Genomic DNA, 24,128 nt, shown 5'->3' with positions numbered 1-24,128 from the left:
TAGAAAGCAGTATTAAAGTACTATGGTTCTGGAATTGATTGGTTTTTTTGGTTTGTGTTTTTTGGTTTTTTTTTTTACTTAAGAATAAACTGGGAGGTCTGCCATAGCAATTTGGATATATTTATCAAGTCCTAAACAAAAGTTTGTTGCTGAATAACTGAACTGATCAGACTTGAATAGGGGTTTCATTAGTAGTTTCTGCTGTGCAACAAATGGCCCTTGTGGTTGTAAATTCCATGCCTCTGTTCTACTTCTCATCACATCTTACGCCTCTCCTCTCTATGACTTACTAAAGAACTATGCTTCCATTTTGCCTAAACCATTTAAGTCTGTAGACTGAGGAATAAACATGAAGAAATAAAATAGCCAACCACACTGTTTTGACTTGCGATAGTTTAAAACTTGATTTCATTTCCTGCATGTAAATGTTCAACTTGTAAATCTCAGAGTGAACCTCAGACATAATTACTAACTTTCTGTCACTTTAGACATAAATAGATTCCAAATTGCTTAGGTATAATTATGAAATATGCAAGGGCAGGACTGAATGCATTAAATGACAGCTGAAAACCTACGACGTTCACATTTCCTGTCAATGATTAAATCATGACCCCTTTGCTAAATGCTTTCCCCTCAAAAATGATATTTGTACTGCATCTGAATTTTAAGATACTGAGCCAGAGCCTTTGCCTGCATATGATTTGGAATAGTCCTATTCTTACAAATATACCTTTACACTGACAAATGGAAGATCAAATGGATCAGCTAGTTGTCAAATATTCAGCTGTTATAAAGGCATGTCCTTCTTAATTGAATATGTCAGGATAATGAACACTAGCTAAAAATTTAAAGTATTATACTTTTAACTGTATGTTTACATAAAAAGTTTAGTATGTATGATAATTTGCATTAGGAAATTGATTCTTATTTTGTTAAAATAAGATACTTGGAAAAAAAATTCTTTCAAAATTTTTCTCTTCAGTATCTCACTTTGCTGAGGATGAATTATCCGTAGCAGCTGTGTAGACTTTCCCAACAGTAAGGGGTAGGAAAGATGTCAGCCGTTGCTGCCATGTGTGCTACTCAGTTGAGAGAAGTTTACCTCATAAATTAAACTATTCCATGTAAGCTTAATACTCCTACTTTAAAGCATCTACTGTGGAAATAAATTTTTATTGGAATTATATTTTGGTTTGGGATGGCAGGATGAAGTTTTGAAAAATTTTAGTTTTCCTGGTTTAAATTCAAAGTACTGATCAAAATACAGCTAAAGTCAAAGGAGATCTGCAGTGTATTCAAAGACAGGCCTTCATAAATAATAGCATTTAAGCATGAACCTGATTCATATTTGTTTACAAAGGGGTTTATGGAGTTTTTCAAAAAGTCTTTTACATGGGAATCATGTTACCTTTTTATGGTGACCTTCTACTTCTTTAACTCTATCACAAGATAATACCACATAACAGGAGGTGTTATTTGGGACATAGCACTCAGCCTGTAAGAAATATATGCTTCTGCATGACGGTGCTCAAAAATGTGTAGACCTTTCAACAACACATCCTGGTTTCCTTACAGAAATGTTTGTCAGACCTTACCAGAACAAATGACTCGCTTAGGTTGTCTGATGAGAAAGGGCTGTCATGCTCTCTGTCCCTTTCCTGTACTCCTCTTGTAAATATTGTCTTCAGGCTATTGGAAAGTTCCCATAGCTTATCCCTTCCCAACCAATGACAGTCAATTATGGCTTGGAAAAAGAATTATATGCTATATATAGCTACATATAACAGTATATAAAATGACGCGTTCCTGCGTGATATGGTCTAGGCAATCCTGCTCCGGCAGGGGGATTGGACTAGATGATCTTTCGAGGTCCCTTCCAATCCCTAACATTCTGTGATTCTGTGATTCTGTGATATACTTCCAAAATGCTAGGAAGCTTATAGCTACACCAAGATTTATTCTTTTTAACAAACGGAGGTAAATTGTACATGTGTGAAAAGCCTAATTTTATTCAAAGAGTTTTCACACAGGGTAGCCTAAGGGACTGGAAATCGATGTCATGTGGAGCAGCAGAAGTGATGATTTGCAGACCCAGCAACTTCCAGAGGAATCAAGCCCCTTTATTTTGTGATTTTGGCTACTGACCCTGTGAGATGTCTGGACAGATGTGTGCCTAACACTGACTGTCCTGTTACCTGCCATCTTCCACAGACAAGAAACATCAGTACACCAAAAATGTCCAGTACCTGGGATTTCCCAATATAACAGAAATTGTTATCCTGCTTTTTATGAAACAAGGTGAAGGATATCAGCCTTGAAACTTCTAAGAGGTGTTTTCTTTTTTTTTCCCATAGTAAAACTACTCAGGCAATTGAAAGAAGTGTTTGAAAGGTACTTACACTGTACATAAGCTAGAGATCTAGCTCTTCAGTTTTATTATCAGGTACTATAGTAACAGGATATCTAGTGGTTTGAGAGGTTAAAGCATCTCTGAACTAAAATAGGCTGTTAAAGTCTGTAAACTAGATCTTCTTTATTGGCATTTCTCTGGGATTATAGTGATGCTTAGAACTAGTATGTCACAAAAAATTTTCATATCACACAGTTGTTACATCACAAATGAAAGTCATCCTTTAACAGTATCCTTTTCCTTCATATTTTTTTTATATATTCGGTAAGCATATAAACGTCATATAATTAATTAGATGGAAAGTAAATTAGCCTGAGGTGATTCTTAACTTAAAAAATCATTTGCTCAAATGTTTCACTTAAAAACCAAAGGTCAGAATCTTAACTGATGTAAACTGACACAGCTCTGCTGTCTTCAATGAACTTAGGCCAATTTATCCCACATCTGCTACTACTGAAGTCAATGTTTCACCCTGAATTTTATACTAGGTAATGAAACACAACATGTTTTCTACCAGCAGTAGCACTGGTCCTTCAAATAATGTGTTCCTTCAAAGTCGTTCTCTTAGGAAAAAAACTGCTCTTCCATCACTATATACTTATATATAATACATACAGATATATATACAGACAGACAAAAAAAACAAATGTGTAAAGGTATCAGAACAGGATGTCCATTACTTAGAAAATGCACTCTAGACCTCTTCTAATGTGAAGTACAGAAGGGATAAAAGAAGTGGAAAGTATAATTCAGCAAAATTTTATGAGCTGAACCAAAGATTTTTAAAATACACAGTCCGGAAAAAGCAAATATGTTACAGGTGGTAGCATTATATAACTTCATATGCTATAACTTAATGTTTTATGTACATCATAAATCTGAACTAAATTTAGAGCTTCTTTATTGATTAAGAATGAGAAATAACCTGCAAGTAAAGTGATACCAGATCTTTTAAGTTCAGCCAGTTAAAAATGAGTTCTAATCTGTTGGTCAATGACAAGAAATTTGGAATTAGGAGACAATAAAAGAAGCTGGGTTAGTTCTTCAGACAGCGTCTATAGATTTACCTCCATTGAAGAAACCCTAATGTATTCTTGCTGAGGATCTGGCAAACAATTTTGTACAGGTCTTGCAATGCCTGTCTGAGTGTTAAAAGAAAAGTTCTATAGGGCATTCTCTATACCTCCACCTGTGTGTAAGGGTTAAGTAAATGGAAAATTCTGTTCATTCCTAAACAGGACTGTTCCCTGCTGGTTCACTCAAACTACCCCAACCGGAGCCCTGGGGAAGGGAGCAGGGCTCCTTCCCCCTGCTCAGGCACGCACAGGCAGGTGCATTCTGCATCCTGTTGCGATTTTCTAGCGGGTTTAATGCACCTCTGTGTCTCCCTGCAGTTGGATTTGTTCCTTTCAAGCACAGATCTGACTTGTGTAATTTTGCAACCGTTAAGTACAACATTCCTACACATTCAATCCTGTTTCCTCAGAAGTCAGTGGGAGCAGAACATAGCTTTACTAATTACTTTCTTGTTTTGTCTGGCAATTGGTTTCTTGTACTATATTGCGTTATGCGGAGAGAATGCCACATGTTGCCTAACCCCAGATCCCTGAAGCTGCTGTAGGTGTCTGCGTTAGGTCATCTCGCCTAAACTCAGGTACATACAACATAGACATCTGCATATGAGCCAGTTTGCCCCATTCAGTGAAGGTACAAATATAGCCTCTTCAATGGATGATCTCAAGCTTTAAATTAAGCTCCCCTCAGGTATTTTCTGCGTATACACATGCTACGTTCTTGCTAAATATGTTCTTTCCTGCTTACTCATGGCTTACATGCTTAGTCTATTCAAACATGAACTTTATTCTTCTCTCTAAATACTGTGGTTACTCACTTACACATCTGGAATGGATTTAAGTGAAGATTAGTCTGCTTTACTCCTTAGACTGCAGTGTAATTCGCAACATATTAGGTTGTATACATTTGTGCAGATCATTTTTAATCAGATGCACAGCATGCTGTTCATATCCTTTTACCTTTTTATTATTATTTCTGATACTGTACTTCATCAAACTCAATTAGACCTGCCTAGTTTCATCACTAGAAATGGTTTTCTTCAAGTATGGAATGGGGCTGCGATATGCTGCTTCCTATCGAAGAGATATTCAACAGATATAACAATTCTTATTCCCATTACTTTATGACTATCACACAAAGTAATTTATTTCCTTTCCCCAGTCTTAAAAATTGTACCATATTCCAGCCTCCTGCAGCCTACTCCAATTGCTTCCCACGTCTCCTCTATCACTTGCCACTCTTTTCTTTCAATTTCACTTCTCCATCCTCTTCAGTTTGGCACACATTAATTCCTCTCCTCCATCAGGCTCAGGCAGGTGGGATATATTCAGAGCTCACATAAACAAGCAGTCTTATTAGACAGTAGGTACATTCCCTGACTGTTCTCCTAATCAGTTCACATTTACCTCTCTAAGTGCTTGAAAAATAAATAAGCAGATGGTGAAGTCAGTTAATTTTCCACAAGTGTTGTGGCAGAAAATGAATCTTCAGGAAATGTTTTAGATGGCAATTTTTTAATTCAAAATCAACCACTTGCCTTCAGTTTTGCTTTTTACCTTTTTTAGTATGCTAGGGAGGTATAAACTATACATGATACAGAAGCAGTGGCCCTTTGACACATCCAGTGCTGCTGTCTGACATGACTACGTAAACCATCTGGCTCTCACAGATGCAGTGTGCAGGGGTGAGGGGGTTAATATTGTATCCCCCCCCTCCATTCCTGGTGTCTCTAATAGCTACTGTCAATCAGGCACCCTCCTCTTCCCCAGCTCTGGGAAGGGATGTACATTTGAAATTCCTGGCTAGGTGGTATGGGAAAGGGAGGAGCAGACACTAGCTGAGAGACAGAAACAGGCCAGATGATTATTTTTCATTGCAAATCTAGTAAATTCATTTATTCACATGATTTTCACCTTTGCAAGGGACAGGGCCCAGGCTGACTGTCAGATTTGTCAAAGCCTGAGAAGATGTGGGTACTTCTGCCTCTTGCCTGCCCCACTTTCCCTCTCCATGGACAGACCTGGGCTGAGAAGGTAATGACCCCTCCTGCAAAACTGTCCAGAGGATACAGAAACTTGTGCCACTTGAAGGGCAGGTGAAGATGATTTCACTCATAGCTTAAGTATGAAAAGGAAATTAAAAACTAACAGTGTCTGAGGCAGTTCAGATAAACATACTCCTGACTTCCCTGGTTAGCAAAGATGAAACCAAAGGTCATGAGAATGATTCAAGCACACGGGGACTAACAAACTTACTGCATAAATGACCAAAAAAGCGCAACAATTTAGATTTTGTTGATAGTCAGGAACAGCTAAAAAGAAGCTAAAACAAACATCCTCTTTCAAATCCAGGGCAAAACACATCATTGCCTCAAGTCTTTCAAAATCCAGAATGTTAAACCAAGGTTGGATCTGGCCTCTCATCTCTGATCATCCTTTCTATAAATCCTTGATAAAGTGTGTGTTAGTTTTATGGCACAGTCATAAAACAGCCAAATGTAGAAGTAAATGACCTCATACCAGCTATCTCTCTGCAGAGAGATTCACTTGGCAGATAGCCAAGAATTGATTGACACACATCTTACGGAACTAGAGTTAATTAATATGTCTACCAATTCCCAAATGGATCTCAGGAAGCAGAGAATCTGTTTAATGCAGTAAGCAATGACATACTGTGTGTGGTCAAGAGACAATCACTAATTGCCAAGAATGCATTCTGGAATAAAGCATTAAAGAATATGAAAAAAACCCTTCTACTTTGCAGCTCCTTTATCCCTTCAAAACCTTATGCTTAGAACATTTTAAAGACTCATGTTTCAAACATCAAAAGACATTTTTATAGGGAAAAATGACTCCCGGACTATAAAGTCAACACTCAAAAGGTCTGTTAATTTTTCTACAAGAAGAAATTCTGATTTTTAAACACCTGAGTCCTCATTCATTTAACAATGATGTCTTTATTTTCAGGGCAATCTGCAAACCTGAATTGCAAAACCATAAGTTAACTTGAAAGAGCTGTTCTTTGGAGAGTGCAGAAGCTACAAATAACACAACTATGGATTCACCAGTAAAACATATCCATAAATTAAGTTAGTGACTGCTGAAAACACATCAAGAGCCTGGCTGCTAAACTGAAGCAGTCCATGGAGCAATACTCAAGTAAGTCAGACTGAAAACGAAGTGGACTAATTTATATTACACACTCATCTTAACAGGAAAATAAAAGATTGGCTTTTCTGCAGAGGAAAAGGATTGAAATGAAGCACAGAGACATTCTAGTCAAATCTTCAGCCAGAAAAAACAGCATAGTCCCATTGCTTTCTGTGAGTGATACTGTTTTTCACCAGGGAAGACCATGCTTATCTATTCAGTTATGAAGATAACTGACAAAACAGGACAAGAGCTACTGCAAGCTTTGTGCAGCACTAAGCAAAAATCAGTAAACTACAGATTTTAAAAAATGGGTGAAAAGAGAGAGGAAAACATTATTTATTTTTCACTAAAAAGTAAAGAAACAAAACCTAGGTCACATATGAAAACCCATCAGTATGTTACGACAAATGAGAGCAGTGGGATTTATGAATATGTGACACTATTTTAATTCCCAGTTGGGAGAAAGCTGCCACGGTGTCAGACTGTACTGACTGGTAAGAGACTAAAGGACAGAGTTGGCCCCAGAATAAACACTCAGGCTGAACTACCCCTCTTATAGCTGGTATCTGTCCTGATCAAAAATAGAGTGTGCTTCTAACTTCATGAACCAGGCAGAATGGGCTTATTCATATTTATTTAAGTCCCTGGGGGAAAAGATGCTGTGTAGGGGAGAAAAGTACAGATTCTGCTGTGATTTATCAATCAGCACGTCAGCACCTGATTCAGGAGCCGGTCTTACCAGATCCACTCACTGAGCCACAGAAACTAGTGAGAGTGCATTTTGGCAGGAAGAGATCATGGCTAAACACGAATAAAGATTAAAAAGAGGAAAAATAAAAATATTGTTTTAAGATCGTTTACCTCAGGATGGCTTCCAACTTCAATATATGTGCAGACTGGATGAAAAGCTCCTGTTCCGCAGGCATACAAGTGGGTTTGGTTGTAAGCCTTAAGCACCTTGATGAAATTAGCACATTCTCTCTGCAAAGAAAAGAGGGGAAAAAATGGAAAAAATGTATCCACAACATTAATTCAGTGTTTATGACTAATGGGAGCTCTTCTGTGTTAGGGATGTATGGCTGAATGAACAGATTTTGAAAGTGTGATCATTTCGTGTTGTTTATAATCTTGTTTGCTAAGCATTTAATAAATAGCCTGATTTAGGCTCTTATTTAAATATCTTTTGTTGTCATTTAATAAAGCATCCACCCTTGAAGAAAAGAATACACACAAAAAAAAAAATCCTGATTTTTGTTTCAGACACGCTTCATCTTTGTAATTTATGATATTGCCATGCTTGTAAGGCAAAACCCATTTATAGAAATGTGTCAGAATGAAATAATGAAGAAAAATGGACCAACTGTTTGCTTATATTCAATTACACAAAAATTAGAAGAAAGACGGGCCAGATGGGAGGAATTGATGAAAACCAAATCATTGATATAACATTTCTAACAGTAATATGAATGCTGCCTCACCCCCATTGTCTGTGTTTAGGGGCCAGTTTTACAGACATTAATACATATGCTAAACTTCAATACAATTGTTGACAGCTCCTAGAATATAAGCTTTGCAAGACTTTACATTTTCTACCTAAGTAAATTATCCATCATGAGTAATTCTAGTTCTCAGCAATTAAAAACTTAATAGCAACACTAACAGTCTCTAGTACAAACATTATCTATTATCTGTTAACAAAAGTGTCATTATTAATGTCTAATGTTATTAAAATGGAAATGTCTAATCTGATAGTCAAGATGTCAACATTTTCTGTTAATTTAATATTTTTATTTCAATTGAGTCTAACAATGAAAAGAAATATGTCTGTGCCTGAGAATCAGTCTGATACAATTACAAATAATGGATTTCAAACAGGAGAAAAAGAAGAACACTGAAATAAAATAACCATTTCCAGTAAAGTTTGTGTTAAAAACGAAGGAAACTTTTCTATGCATATTTGATGTATTTTTTGGTACAGCACCCAGCTCTACCTCTCCAAGTGGACCGGGGCCCATGGAAACAGCACCTGAGCTACTGCCTCCACAGAAATCTCATTCACTAGCATCATCCATCTCTGTAACTTGCTGCTAATTAAACCAGATACTCTCAAACATGGAATAATGGCTCTGCCAGAAAAACACATGTGCAATTTGAGTCATGCCTTAGGAAAAAGCAATGAACTTGCACAGATAAAATACTGTTTCCCTGTCTTACACAAAGAACTGTACTGAAACGACATTGCTCTTCCAATGTTGTTGCTTATTTGTGTAACAGATAATGGCAATGTATTAAAAAGAGCACCCAGAGAAATCATACAGAATCCTTGGCTTAGTGCTGACAACTTATCATTTTTCCAACTGAGATGGAAGAGAAAACATAGAGATAGCTAAGGTAATCCAACAGGAAATTGAAAGAAATAGAGATGGATGTTACCAGAGGTCCCTCTTAATTCTTTCCATTCTGACCTTTCTTAATAAAAAAACACACAATTTCTGGTCCATACGAATTCTTCCTCCCACACATATATAAACATGAACATACATATGTATCCACAGGCTGTCTTACACTGTAACAGTGGTAGAGTACTAAAAAAATACCTGGCATAAATCATCAAAATTACAATGTATGTTTCAATACTGTTCTTAATGCTGTTGTCCTTTGTTCCTTTTAATAAAAGAAATATGGAAAAACCATGAAAGTGTGTTAATAATTCAATACCTGCAAGAGTAAAAATGAGCAAATACTGTGAATTCATGTAACATTAAAAATGAACAAAATTGAATGGATCCTTTCTTAAACTCTGATATTCTCTGTTTCAGATGGAGCATCTGACTTTGACTCTACATAATTTAAAACTGACCAATGATTTGTGCATTAGTAAGTAATTCAGCATTTTCTCACTTAAGAGTTGTATCTGTCCAAATTTAATCACATCACTGTTTCAGTAGGACTATGTTGTGCCTTGTCTGGTTTGATGTATCATCATTTAAAAACATCTTTGTGGTCTACTACTATGTTTTATCAAAGCTTTCAAAAAATTGCCTGCCTGAAGAATATGAAATATCAGAGGCCAGTGGACACCTACCTTTGCAAAATGCTGGGAGTACATGGGCTAGACCCGCAGCCTGTGTGACTCAAAACAGATTGGGCTGATTTCAGTGGAGCTATTCTGATTTATAGCAACATGCCACCTGTGACTCTATATGCACTCGCTAAATACTGTTCAGCTGCTTATCTATAATATACAGCAAGAAGGTATTAGATAGCTAATACTTTAAAGGTGAGATGGAAAACCTTACTTAGTTTAGGGGCAGAGTCTTTGATTTTTATGGATGGAAATTAAGAAAAATTCTATCATCAGCTTCACTGAATGATTCCAGATTAAACTGGGGGGGGGGGAATTAACTCTATCATAGCCATATTTGCACTTCAAGTGTTCATGATTGATAGTAGTGTAACTGTGTTAATATCAGTAAAGTTACTCTGGATTTATAATGTATTTCCAAAAGCAGATTTGGCTTATTCGTCTGTGCTTTTAAACTCTCCTTAATTCCTTGTACTGCATGCTCTTTACCATAGACGTCTGAGAAATACACAACCTAGTTAAACAACAGGGAAGGTAAATATCTACAGCAATAAACCTTTGACTATGACAAATAAATTTAGGTAACATTTAAAGTTCCCAGTCCAGTTCAGACTACTCTTATAGCTTCCCTGTGTTTTATAGCTGCATAAACGAACCATTAAGGTCTACTCACTAAATTCTCATACACCTCCCTAACAGATTAGGTTTCTTTATATATTTTACGTGATTGTAAAAAAATAAATAAAGAGGGGTATTAAACCACAATAAATGACATCAAAGTAAAGTTACAGTTCTGATTTAAGCCCTTGTCAACTCAGGAAGTTCAAAGTGAAGTTCCTGCCCTGCCTGGGAGACGGTGCTATTCTCCGTGGAACAATAGCAACAGGCGCATTGATTTCAATTGCAGGTAATCAGATTCCTTCCTTTGTCTAACTGTGCTCAAGCACAGCTGCACAGGTACAGCGTGATGTGTGGAAATGTTGTACCTTTGCATTTGATGTTCCTAACTCAGCAAGAGTTTGCTTTGTGATGGTGAATATTAGGTTTTCCTAGTTTATGTGTCTCAGGGAAGAAAAAGCTTCCCATAAATCTATAACAACATTAACAGCTTTGAATGATTCATTCACACAGACTCCAATCTCAGCACACATGCATGACAAAGAAGATATTCTGATCTGATCAGGGAAATTGTGTGTGCATTGAATGCAGTTTGGGCTCACCACTACATGAGACTTGAGCGACTGACATTCTCAGTCTCTGTTTCACCATTTCTGCCCTCAGTGCAAGGCTCCTACAATGGCATTCAGGCACCGTCAGTTGTGAAACCTGACAGATGGCTCTGCCAGTCCCGACACCAGTGGCTACCTCAACTTGACTACAAAGCAACTCCCAGACCCCCTTGGCTGAAGGCCTGGAATGACTTGGGTGTCTCCAACTGGGCTTGTCCCACTTGGCAGCAGCATCTTCCCTTGCCAGACCCCCAGGCCAGGGCTATATTGTTAATGTGAAGGTCTGTGCCAGCAGAACAAGGCATTTCACTACATGATCTCAGGGTGTAAGGCACTGGAAAGGAGACAAAGACAATAAAAGAAATGCAGTATCTCAGTAAAATATAGCAGATGGGAGAAAATATCCACTGGAGGAAGAGGAAGTAACCCAGAGCCAGAAGCTGTAAGGAACAAATTGTCAGAGAATTTAAACATTATGTCTGCATGTGAGTTCAGCCCCCCAGTACCTTTGTATCCATTTTCACTTTCCCCATGAAAAGGATGTTGTTTAAAGGGAACATATTCTGCACATATCCATGTCCTTTGAATATTGTTCTTCATCAAGTAAAACAATGAAAGGAAGAAAATTAGACTTTAAAAATTATTTTCCAGGTGGAAAACAGGTTTTTTGCCATGTGTGAAGACAGGGTGGTGTGGGAGTTTAAAATACTTTTAGCCTAATAATGTGAATAAAAATGAATGTAAGGTTTGCAAAGTTCTCCATAGGCAGGAAAGAATTGCTTGGATGGGTTATGAAAATAAATCTTAAAGGAGAAGAGCACTGGAATCACCACAGTGAATCATTATAATTTCTTCCACACAATAATCCTGTTTACTATAATGGGTAGCTTAATATTGGGAAACTTCTCTTTATATAAAGCTAGACACTGGTTTATGCCCTAAAGCTCGAGTTTATATACACGTACGTACAGCAGAAAGTATAAGTGATTGCATATGGTACAGAATGATTGAGGTAGATATTCAAATAGAAAATTAGGTACGTCATGTGGGAGTTACTGCAATCCTCAAAACCCCCATTCATTTACCTTGCCTACCCCTGGAGAGGATTAATCTTAATTTGCATTTCAATAAAAGGCATAAGGTTTCCGCAAGAGCTGTAGGTTCTGCCTTTGGCCTTGTACAGAAGTACTTCTATCTTAAAATCCAAGCAGCTAAGCCCCTACATCGTGTCTGAGGCCTTTTAGCATAGCCTGAGAGGTCTTTCTCTCTCTGTCCTGACACAGGGAACTTCTTTAGGTAGCTACTTTTTGAGGTTTTTACAGTGTAACTGCTGGATCTGCTTCTGCAAACAGTCCTGTGATGGCACGATTGCCAATATCCTCCAAAGTATGGCCAAAGAAATGGTTCGTGCCCTGTCCTGGCTCTACCATGTGCGGTGGCTGAAGCACTCACCCCAAACGTGGGGCACAATACAGTTTGTTTCTCTGCCTGAAGGAATATGGACTGTATGCCTCACCAAATCCCTGGGGTTAGTTTGGTATATAAGGGCACAAGGATATCCAACTGAAGTCATTCTACCTTGTGCACAGAAGTTAAAAGTTCATTTGGCCACCTGGAAGGAACAGTGCCTCAGAAGTTTACTGGGCATTCCTGAGTGAGAAAAAGGTTTTAACTTCAGGTCCATTACGGATGTTTACACTTCCTCTAAACTTGACTGAGGAGATTATGGGGTTCAGATTCTCAGCTCCACACTGACAGTTGTCATTTTCAGAAATGAAAATGGCTAAAACTGTTTGCATCATACTACGGTAAAACAGCCAAAGCACTAACCCCACTGCAAATTCTGCTGTACTAAACTCCTACTTGTAGAACAAGTTGAGAAGTTCACCACACCTGTGCGGTGTGGTCAACATGCTGGAGGGAAGGGATGCCATCCAGAGGGACCTTGACAGGCTTGAGAGCTGGGCCTGTGCGAACCGCCTGAAGTTCAACAAGGCCAAGTGCAAGGTCCTGCATGTGGGTTGGGGCAATCCCAAGCACAAACACAGGCTGGGCAGAGAATGTATTGAGAGCAGCCCTGAGGAGAAGGACTTGGGGGTGATGATTGATGAGAAGCTCAACATGAGCTGGCAATGTGCGCTTGCAGCCCAGAAGCCAATCGTATCCTGGGCTGCATCAAAAGAAGTGTGGCCAGCAGGTCGAGGGAGGTGATTCTGCCCCTCTACTCCGCTCTCACGAGACCCCACCTAGAATACTGCGTTTAGCTCTGGGGCCCCCAGCATAAGAAGGACATGGAGCTGTTGGAGAGAGTCCACGGAGCTGTTGGAGGGCCACGAAGATGATCAGAGGGCTGGAGCACCTCTCCTATGAAGACAGGCTGAGAGAGTTGGGGTTGTTCAGCCTGGAGAAGAGAAGGCTCCAGGGAAACCTTCAAGCGGCCTTCCAGTACCAGAAAGGGGCCTACAGGAAAGCTGGAGAGGGACTTTTTACAAAGGCAAGTAGTGACAGGATGAGGGGTAATGGTTTTAAACTGAAAGAGGGTAGATTTAGATTAGATATTAGGAAGAAATTCTTTACTGTGAGGGTGGTGAGACACTGGAACAGGTTGCCCAGAGAAGCTGTGGCTGCCCCCTCCCTGGCAGTGTTTAAGGCCAGGTTGGATGAGGCTTTGAGCAACCTGGTCTAGTGAAAGGTGTCCTTGCCTGTGGCAGAGGGATTGGAACTAGGTGATCTGTAAGGTCCCTTCCAACCTAAACCATTCTATGATTCTGTTCTATGAAGTTATAAAGACTGTCACTTACATCCTGAGTGTTTATTAAAGTCAAAGAGGTCCAGCATGTCTGGACAGAGATCTTAACTCTAAATTTCAATTCTGAATATTATATACAATGTATAAGGGCAGAGGGCCTGTCTTGAAGAGAAGGTAAAGTGTTAATTAGGTTTTCCAGAAGGGCACCCACTATATGAAGATCAATATGTCTGACTTACTAACCAAACATACACATTTATTTTTAAGAGTTTTCTAATATTTATATATCAAATTGATAGAAGGGCTTATGCAGAGAGAGATTAGCCTGAAAAAATAAATTACAAAGAAAACGTCTGCAACCAAAAGCATAGGAGCCAAATACAGAAAGATTAAAAAACAAACACTACAGATATGTAACACTGATTAGCTTGTGTTATGCAGACTTTTCCCGGACAGTTACAAAAATAAAGTCCATCCATCTGTCAAAACATCTGCTTTGCGTATGAAAATTAAAACAGAATTTAGGTGGTTTTTATGAGTTTCCAGTAATTATCTCTCCTCCAGAAGCCTGGAACTTACATCCCTCAATCTGGATTACTGACACAGCAAAGAGTTTTTAATTACATCTTTTTAAGTAGAAGTTAAAGAGAAGTCTCTGTGACCAACTAATATCCAGATTTTTCTCCGTATTTCAAGAAAGCTGTTTCGTTTTTTTTTTAACCAGCATTGATGTCCATACTACTTCTCAGATATTACAGCAAATGCAAATGCACAGATTACGCAGGGCAATAAGTAGTAAATCCCAATAATCCATTACAGTATTATTAGCTTCAACAGTTTTCTGCTGATTTAATCCAGATAAGGATCAGACCCTGTAATACATTCTTCTTTTATTTCAGCCTTCCCACATAGTCAAGTCATTAAAATATCAGAAGGTTTTGTCTAAACTGGATGGACAAGGGGATTTAAAGCTATCATCTAACAGCTGGACAAACAAAATAAATACGTGTTTTGTCTTTCAAATCAAAGTGGATGGACAGTCTCCATGTAAAGTCCCATGCATGAGTTTAATTAATATGTTTACTTTTTTTTTTCCTTCTGTCCAATTAGTTGAATTCTCAAATGGCAAGGTCAGGGATATCCATGGAGAATAAGTAATCCCTGATATTACTGCTGTCATTCAAATTTATCACACTGCTGAAAGATGGTTCGGACTTATCAAGGAGCTTTTTAACTTCTCTCTTTTGCTAGTGGGCTACTGCCAGCTGCAATCAGTTCAGTCTGTGTTGGCTAGGTATGTTTTTCAGCATGCAGCAGCATTGTTTCAAGGAAAATATTTCTGGAGTGTTACTGCAATAAATATAGGTGGGATTGCCATGTATGCAGATGATCGATTATCAGCTAGATTCTACAAACATCTTAACATGTCAGTAAGCACATGCAAGGAAGTCCTCTTCTGGGTGAGCTCTACATGGCATATGCTTTCACAGTTCTTGCTGCTTGTGTGAAAGTTTTTGTAAAATGCAGTGAGATTATTTAAAAGTTGTTTCTGTTTCCCTCTTTCTATTACAGTAGCACTTAGAAAAATATTGATCAAAGAGCACGGTCTGCTTAAACAGGCCCAGAATAGGCAGGGAACAAAGCAAATTATTCCAGTCCTGTTAAAATGCAACGATCTTTCAAAATTTTATTTTATTGGAGTAAGCTAGTTCGCAACACTGCTGCAAGGCTATCATGCTAAGTCCTGCATTGGCAGTAGTGGGAAAGTCCCCCAGTACTAGGAGCTTTGTACAGGCCCTAATGGGTGGGGAAATGATGTCTGGCACCTGTACTCGATGAGATAACCTTCCAGTTGAACCTGTATAGGCAGGCGCATGATTTTAGAGTGGGAGAAGCTGGCTGTCATGAAAACATTTGCAGACTAAGATTTATTACTGTGTACTCCTTGCAGTTTGCATCAATAATATAATTTCCATCCCTGTTTTGTCAGTATTGTACCTTGCAATCAGCAGGATCAATGTTTTATAGTCCTACCCTCTGAAAAAGAGTCAGTCTGCAGCGCTGAATGAAGTTAGTTGAGCAGCTGAAGTATTGGGGTCTGTGTTACAGAAAGGGCTTTCTATTAACTTAGTTCTTGGGGATTACATCTCCACCAGTCAAAGCCTTACAAGCAGTGTGTATTGCACCACTCACACACACAAATCCAATATAAACCTAGAATATGTCTAGGTAAACAAAATACCTAGTCTCTTTAATAAATATATGTTGTTTTGTGGAGTGGACTGAATACTAATTGTACTTGTCTTCCCACCTCAGAGCTTTGAAAAAGCTGACAGGTCCTCAGATTCAGTGGCCCTTATATTGTGATCTGGAAGAGTTTATATTGGATCGTGATCTGGAGGACTTGACCCCTCTGGAGATGTCAGGAATGACACTACTCTTAGGCATGCTGACGACTGCCAACATTACAGAGGAACCCTTGATTAATTCCATATCTGTATTTTCCTCTGCTGTCAAGATGTGTCCTGAGAAATTTCAGGCTGAAGGTGCTGATGAGGGTTGATAAGATATTTTTTGGTTGCCTAGCACAGCTTACTGTACTTCCAGTTATCTTTTCAATTAAGTTATGCCTGTTATCTGTCTGATTTTTTGATATGACAAGTGTTCATGAGAATATTTAAAATGTATAATTTACTCAAGTTGCAGGATGTCTGCATGAATTTAAACCATTAAAGCATCATGGCAGGAAAAAAGAAGCCAACTAACAAAGCATATGATAAAAAAGAAACAACACTGAAAAAAAGCAGATATAGCCTGATTCCTTCGAGCCACAAAACTGCACGCCATATTAGCAAACAGTTGTATTGTCAGCACACTTGCACAGCAGATGGAAAGCTCCTCTGCTTCTGCCTTTGTGTTAGTGAGGGTAAAACACAAAATGTCTCCCTGCCCATCTACCTACCTACTTGAAGACCTGGTGGTCACTACTGGTACTTGGTCATTTGGCCCAGAGTTTACCACTAAGGCTAATCCTGGAGGTAGCTAAACCAGGTGGGATACTCCCTAGGGTCTGTCCTGAAAACAGTCGTAAACCAGAAGCCATTAGCAGAAGTCATCAGAAGCCATGCTTTAAAGATGCCTCCCTTGACTGCACAGACTAAACACATCAGGCCTTCAAATCTTTGTCGTTAGGACTAACCATCTGACCTAGCAATCTTAGGAAGTAAAATTTCTCCAAATTTTTCCATATTCAATGTGTTTAAATTACAAGACATGTTTCCAGTCCTTAACTCTTCATTCAGCAGATGCAGATAATAATCATTCTGGACCTGTGAACAGCTAGAAGGATGCCAAGAAAAGGCTGCAGCACTAAATACCTGATTTAATGACCATGTCATTTTTTTGTACATCTGGTTAATGCGTAGTTAACAAGACGAAACAAAGTCTTTTGTGGATGCAGTCCAGCAAACAAGTGGGTTTTCAGGATTTTGCAGCCACAGCACGATTGTTGTACATGAAACCTTTCCATGAGCATTAGCAAGCTTCCTTTATTTTGAATTGTTATGTTTTTCAGTAGTATGTACTTCCTATGGCAGAGAATGAGTTCATTTAAGGAACAGAAGAGTATTTCAGGAATAACTCAAAACATCGGGAAGCCTTGAGGTCAAACAGAAGGCAGTTCTTTTCTGACCGTAACTTTAAAACAAAATTAGTTTTGCTCTGTAGAGTAAACCTGTCCCACATTTTGGGCATGGCTTTATGAACAAAGAAATGAACAATACTGCTTGGTTTCAGCTCAAGCAGTCTCACCAAGCCCAGCAGCAACTTAAGTTGCGACCACAGACTAGATCTAAGGAGTCTCTCTCATCTATCTCTTCTATCTGGGTGGGGTAATCACCTGTCTGCTGGAGAAATCAGATTACACCCCACCTTTCCGAATAGGATCAACACCTGCTAATTGGGTGGAGTATTTCAGACAAATGGGTTGTCAAGCCTGTTGGAGGCACATAAAGCACTTTGTATCAGTCAGCTTGCCTTTATTCAGCTTATTGCAGGCATATCCTGTAATGACTTCCACTCACAGCCACCTCAGATAAATATACCCAAAACTTCTGTGTTGAAAGTGAACATAAAACCATGAAGTGTTGAAAGGAAGCAAAAGATTTTGCATCTATAAGGGACAGTTGCTTAGCAATATGTGTGCCTTTAAGTAAACATACTCTGTAAGGTTAACTACGAAGTTGCATTTGCCTTACTATGGGAATCTGGAAATTTGTGTGTGGATATTAAACTATTTTGACACCACAGAGAGATGCTGAACAGAGAAACCTTAAGTGACAGAAGCCTAAAATTCCCACTCAGTAAAAATTTTTCTCCAAAATTAAATTGTTGAAATGAGAGTTTGCTGAGTGGTTTTTGTTTTGTTTTTTTGTTAGATTGGTTTTGGGTTTGGTTTTTTTTTTGTTGTTTGTGTGTTGTTTGGGGTTTTTTTTAATATTCATGATACATATTAGTAACCTAAAGTTTTGGAAGATGTTAATTGGGAAGGAGTTACCCAAGAGAAAAAGAGATCAATAGATGATTTGATCCGACACAGATTACATCACTCAGGAAAAGAAAAATAACAAACAAAAAAAACAAAAGCAAGAGAGAAAGATATAGATTCTCCCTTTACTTACTGTTCTTACTTTTCTTGTTCCACCATCTTCAGAATACAAAACTTTCTCTAAACTGAAAAGCTTTTTTTAAAGATCTTCTGTTAACATGAAAATGTGGCAACTGAACAAAGCACTATTTTCGACATAGGAAATAATTGCATATTATTTCCTAGGTTATTTTAAGAACATTCCCCTTAAATAGTATTTAGTTCTTTTACTTATTACAAAAGAAAAAAAGACAATATTTTCAACATGTGTGCAACAGGGAGGAATTTAGTGGATCTATTTTTGGTATATGTAAGTAACAGGACTACAGAAAGAAAATTACTTGTGGGCTAATTTAATAGTGACATAGTGACCACATCTTGTCTATAAAGGAACTGTGATATGTGATCTTTCAGAGTAGATCTATCCTTAATTTTTAAACTATCCTTCCTTTTACTAAAGCAACAGAAAAACACCCAAAACCTAAACCAACCCAAACCAAAAAAAAACCCAGTCTGTTTGCTAAAATAGAAAAAATGTGAAGGAAATTCAAGGTGGGGGCGGGGGGAAAGATGTGACTGGCTCTAAAAGAAAGGATTTTCTCTGACTTCATGAGCTTCATACTGAAGCCCTGAAAGAAAACAGGGACTAAACATATCGATCATTTTTACTAGTTATCCAGTTAATGTGTTTCTCTGCAAAGAAATGTACAAAGGATAAATTTACTCTGTCCATCTTGGGATGTGATAAATCATAACAAGGAATTACCCAACATAATTTTGAAATAGCAATAGGTGGTAACTCAGCCATAAATAAAAGTAATCCTCAGACTTTGCTAAGGCCAAACTAGGGCTCATGAGGAACACTTATTGATAAAAAATTAAACCACATAATTTTAGGAACGATTTTTCCTTCATTTCTCCTTTACTACCCCTTTGCTAGTTCTGTGACTTTGTGTTTCAAAAGCAACAAAGAAAATATTTCTGCAAGACTGCATTAAATCTAATGAATATTAAGTTTCCTTCAAAGGCAAATTTCTATAGTCACACATATAAACAGAAAAATAAGCCTAAAATTGGAAAATTAGCTTTATCCTTGATCTATATAAATTTGTTCCCCATACTCAAAGACTTAAATGAATTCCCATGATACATAAGTGGGTAAAATATGAAAATCTGAACAACTGCCAACATAATTCTTCCTTTGTATAAGTAACAAGTTATTACCTTACAGAAACTGATTTGCCTTGGTCAGTTTGTATAAAGAAATATATGCAAACACCTAAATGAACACAAGCTGTAGGACCAACATCTCATCTAAGAGCTATAAATGAGGCTTTATGCTTGTGGTGTGTTGTGGGGGTCCATCCAAGAACTTGAGTTGGCGCAGCCAGATTTTCCCAGGGGGAAAAATTCTGTTAGAGAACTCCACAGGACTTTGAAAGGCTCCAGTGTATTATACTCCTTTTTTGCTAAACTCAGTTCACCTCCAACTGAAGGGATTGTAGGTTTGTCTTTTTTTTTTTCCCCTGTGTGTCTTTCTGTTTTGTTTGTAGTCTATGCAAAGAAGTTTTACGCAGCAGCAATATTAAAGCAGCACACTACTTACAAAATGTCTCGCTCTCTCATCTCCCAAATGATAAGAAATGCTTTGGTAGGAAATCATGCCTACATTAAAGATTATGGACAAGATTAAGGAGTGAGCTAATAATCCCAGCATACTAACCAGGACAGCTGACAGAGTTGAAAGGGATATGCAGTGGCACCATTTGTCTACAAACGGCTCAAGAGCCACATTTCTCCTTTTAGTAGGTAATACTGAGAGTAAATTCTGTCCCTAACCTCACTGGAGGTCCCTTGCTTTGGATTTTTGCTCTCTTTAACCCTTCCTACTCCCAAGGGATGTGAACCTTTCCCTTTTCCCCAGGCTGGATAAGGGACCTGAGTTTTTAGGCTCTGTTAAAGGATTTCAGTGCTACACTGGAGACAGGGAGCCAGAATATAAACAGGGATGGTGGTGAGGGTCGGTGATAGAACAGCTGGAAATCTGGCTGTAGATGTCCTCCAAAGGAAGAACCCTGACAGATGAACTCCTCTTTGGCACGTCCAAAGGGCCAGAGGTAATTTGACCAGAAAAACTGTGCCTTTCAGATGGATTTAGAAGCAGGCTTTCTAGATCCAGCCAACATTGCATATTTAATTTTCAGATTCCCTCTTCAGATCTTGCTTTACAATAACAGATGAAAAGAATTACTTTTACTTTCTGCCTTCATGTTCTTCTATTTTCCCTAAGGCAACAACAGTAATAAAATGAGTTAAAGGGAATAGTGCTCATTTATTACCAACTTTATTTTTCCAAAGTATCACCAGATATGGCTGAGGGACACTTGCTAAGTTACACACCACTTTTTCTTTTTTTCTTTTTCTTCTTTCATTTCAAAGTAGGTCGTTGCATTCTGATGGATCTATAAGCCTATGGAATTGCTAATCTTCCTATGCTTTGGGGAGGGGCTGGAAAACTGTAAAGGAAGCATAAACTGCGATGGCATATAAACATTTTGTCTTAAATTAAGTATTATCATAAGAAATGAGATGATTAATTAAATTACAGCCACGTGACTCTACCTGAGTGAACCATAAACTCAGTAATTAAGTTCCAGCCACACTTAAATGCAAAGCAGCAAGCAAAAAATATAGCTATGTGTAGTGTAAAGAGTCTTGCTTCTTCTTAAATAGGAATAGGTTTCTGAGCTACAGTGATTCCAAATTACCACCAAGAGGAATATCAGTTACAAAAAAGTGAATCACGGTTGAATTCAGGTAAGAGTTAATAACTAGGTAAAATTTAATAGCAATTAAATAGCCCAAGTAGATATCTATCTCCTATAAATTATAATACAGTCAGTGCTAACAAACACACAATAGTGCAGACACACTTTATCTGTTAAGGGAAATTACAGGAAAGTGTAACTCTCTGTATGGACCTGTTTGTTCATGTGACAGAACATATGCAGAAGGTTGCTGGTACCAAGTAAAAGTACTTGGTACACTTTGTATCTGTTCGTACATCAACATTTATTTCTCTCCAGAAACATCCAGGGAGAAGCCAATTTCATACAGCATGCAAAGTGTGTATAAGTATCTGTCATCATGTAGCTTGTCCTATGTGACTTTGTTAAAGTACCTACTGAAATTTTTAAGATTTATACACGTCAAGGCCAGAAGGGGCCATTTCAACAATTCAATTTGAGCTGGGATCTTTAAAAGTGGCTAAATAAATTAGATAGTCAAATCACACTTGAAAATAACATCCTAAGGTGCCCTTCAGAAACACATCTTTAAAGCTTCAAGTCATAGAAATCTATCATACTCTTTAATAGGGATTTCTCTGATTAATTGTGTACCACGTGAACTACTGCTATGGTGCCTCAGCCAAATCCAGTGCAGAGATGTCCTCCAAAGGAAGAACCTAGGACTAAACAGCAGCCAAAACAATAGCAAATTAATAGTTTAAGGACTAGATGAGCTTTCCAGCCAAGAATCTATCCCTACCCTAGCCCTACCTGTAAAACTAACTAGTGTTTCTGGTAACTTTTGTAAATCACCCAAGCTTTGCTTTGCTTGTTTATGACATCCTAGCAACATCAGAATGGAATTGTAGCCACAATTTTTTTTGCAGTTACCTATTATTTAACCCATATGTAATGCAGAGGTTGCCATGTGTTTCTGCTGGGTCCCAGGTGCCTGTGAGATCTTAAAATCAAAATGTTGAGGCTCACTGGTGAGGGATATGACTAGCAGCATGTCTGTACTATAAGTTCAGCATAAAAGCTGAGAAGTATTCTGCAGAGACTTTTCTTCTTTGATCATTACCAAGGTCTGGTCAGGAATCGTGAGAAACATTCACAGGACTTACAGCAAATAGAATAGATCAAATGAGAGACTGAAGTCCAGAATACCAAGAAATCCTCACAGAATTGCTCATTTAGTTGAATTATATAAGCAAATATCTTATTTGTTATTCATACTCTTTAATTTTTCATGGACAATATTACTTTGGTGCTTGTGATACTCTATACTGAGGAAATGGAAATATATTGTAATACTAAGTACTTACATGGGACAGAAATTACTATTTTATTGGAAAAAATCTTTATTTTGTGGGAAAGTGTAGCAGTTAACTTCTATCAGAGAAGTTCTGCTGTAAGTATTGCATAGCTGGGGTGAGTCTTTCAGCTTCTCAGCTTACCGTATTAAAAAAAAAGATCCGAAGCATACTTTAAAAGGTTTATGTATCTATACAGTGAGTAAAGATGATCTAATTAACATATACTAAGCTCTTCAAGAAACAGAAATGAGAATGACTGCTTAAGGAACAAAGGGATATCAGGAGAGCAGGAACAGCCTAAGCTGGCTGCCCTCCTCAAATCCCGCGTGGACTGTCCTGAGCTACAAATCTGCTGCGCCTAGATTGGCATGACTGACAGCGTCAGTACGAGGAATCCCTCTGAAGGAGTGAAAACGACAGTAAATTACCTCTTATAATTATGAGAGGAAATCTTGGAGGTCATAGCTGAGGTTAGCAGCAGGGCAGAGCCGGGGTTATACTCGCGCTGCAGCTGCTGCAGTGCACCTGGCCTATTAGTGGGGACGTGCATTTTCAGCACTGACATCCCCTGGAGGTCAATAATTAAAAAAAAAGTTTTTAAAAAAGACCTCATTGTAGAAGTATAGACTGTCATGTAGAAAGTTTTGAACCATCACAAGTGAAGAGTATCTGATATCTTCGCAGTGGTACATGCTGAAAGCAATATTAAATCAAGCATGTTTTATATGCCACTTTGTTTGTCCTCTATTACTCTTGTTCCCTGTAATGAGAGTCTGTTGAGTTATTTTTATGGCCTTTACATTTCACACTCCCAAGGTACTGACAATGGCTTTAAGGAATAAACGAGGGAGGAATAATACATTTCTTAAATGATCTATAATCTTTATCTGTAATTACAGTTAAAGCAGTTACATTAAATACTTTTTTCGTAATGCACTATTTTATGGCAAGAATAGGTAGCTGTAAATATTTAAAGATGATGATCCGAACACATTAAGATATATATTCCATCTTTCCAGTTGCTTGCCAAAACTGGACCCATGTTAAATATGACCTATGCATTTTTTAATTTTTCACTTACACTTGTAGAGAAATCTAAAATTTAAAAAAAGAAAGCAAAACCACCCCCAACAATCCATATATGTGAAAATTAGTTTTCAAAACAAATTATCAGATTCAAGCAACATTGTGCTGTGCTACTGTTATCCTCAGTTTGGGCTGCTGAACTCTGTGCTCCTGTTCTGCCTTATTCTTTTCCACCAGCTCATGGGAGTGCTGCTTAGAACGCACAGGATCACAGTGGGCAGCTAATGCACCAGGATCACACACAGCATTGGAGTGGGGTAGGGGCTTCACCTTTTACTCATGACCAGCAGGTATAGTTGTCCTAAGCAAAAGAATCAAGGGGAATAAAATAGTTACAGTGTAAATAGTCCTCTCAAGCTTACAGCAGTTAGGGAATGGGGACCTGAACTTCCCAGCTCACTCCAGAATAATAGTGTCTCTATTTACAATGAATGGATTGGAATCACCTAGTGCAACGTATAAAACATACTCTTTCTTACTATTGTGAATTTCTAAAAATAATTATTAAAAAACAAAAGAGTATAATTTCATTCTACGTGCTGAATCTCTTATTCATTTCCTAAGTTTCAACCCCAGCTATTAAAAAATCTACT

General features: G+C 38.1%; 1 protein-coding gene across 1 annotated transcript in view; it reads right to left on the bottom strand.

Moving 5' to 3' along the window:
* The window catches only part of SEMA3A (semaphorin 3A), a 177,766-nt gene that overhangs the window by 98,319 nt on the left and 55,319 nt on the right, over positions 1-24,128 (bottom strand). The window contains exon 5 of the mRNA XM_068400555.1: positions 7,498-7,617. Within this exon, the coding sequence (XP_068256656.1) occupies positions 7,498-7,617 (120 nt within the window). The remainder of the gene's footprint in view (positions 1-7,497; positions 7,618-24,128) is intronic.

This window comes from Nyctibius grandis, chromosome 5 (genome assembly GCF_013368605.1).
Source record: "Nyctibius grandis isolate bNycGra1 chromosome 5, bNycGra1.pri, whole genome shotgun sequence".
Taxonomy (NCBI): domain Eukaryota; kingdom Metazoa; phylum Chordata; class Aves; order Nyctibiiformes; family Nyctibiidae; genus Nyctibius; species Nyctibius grandis.
The sequence above is the reverse complement of the archived record's forward strand: the minus strand, read 5'-3'. Positions and strand labels throughout refer to the sequence as shown.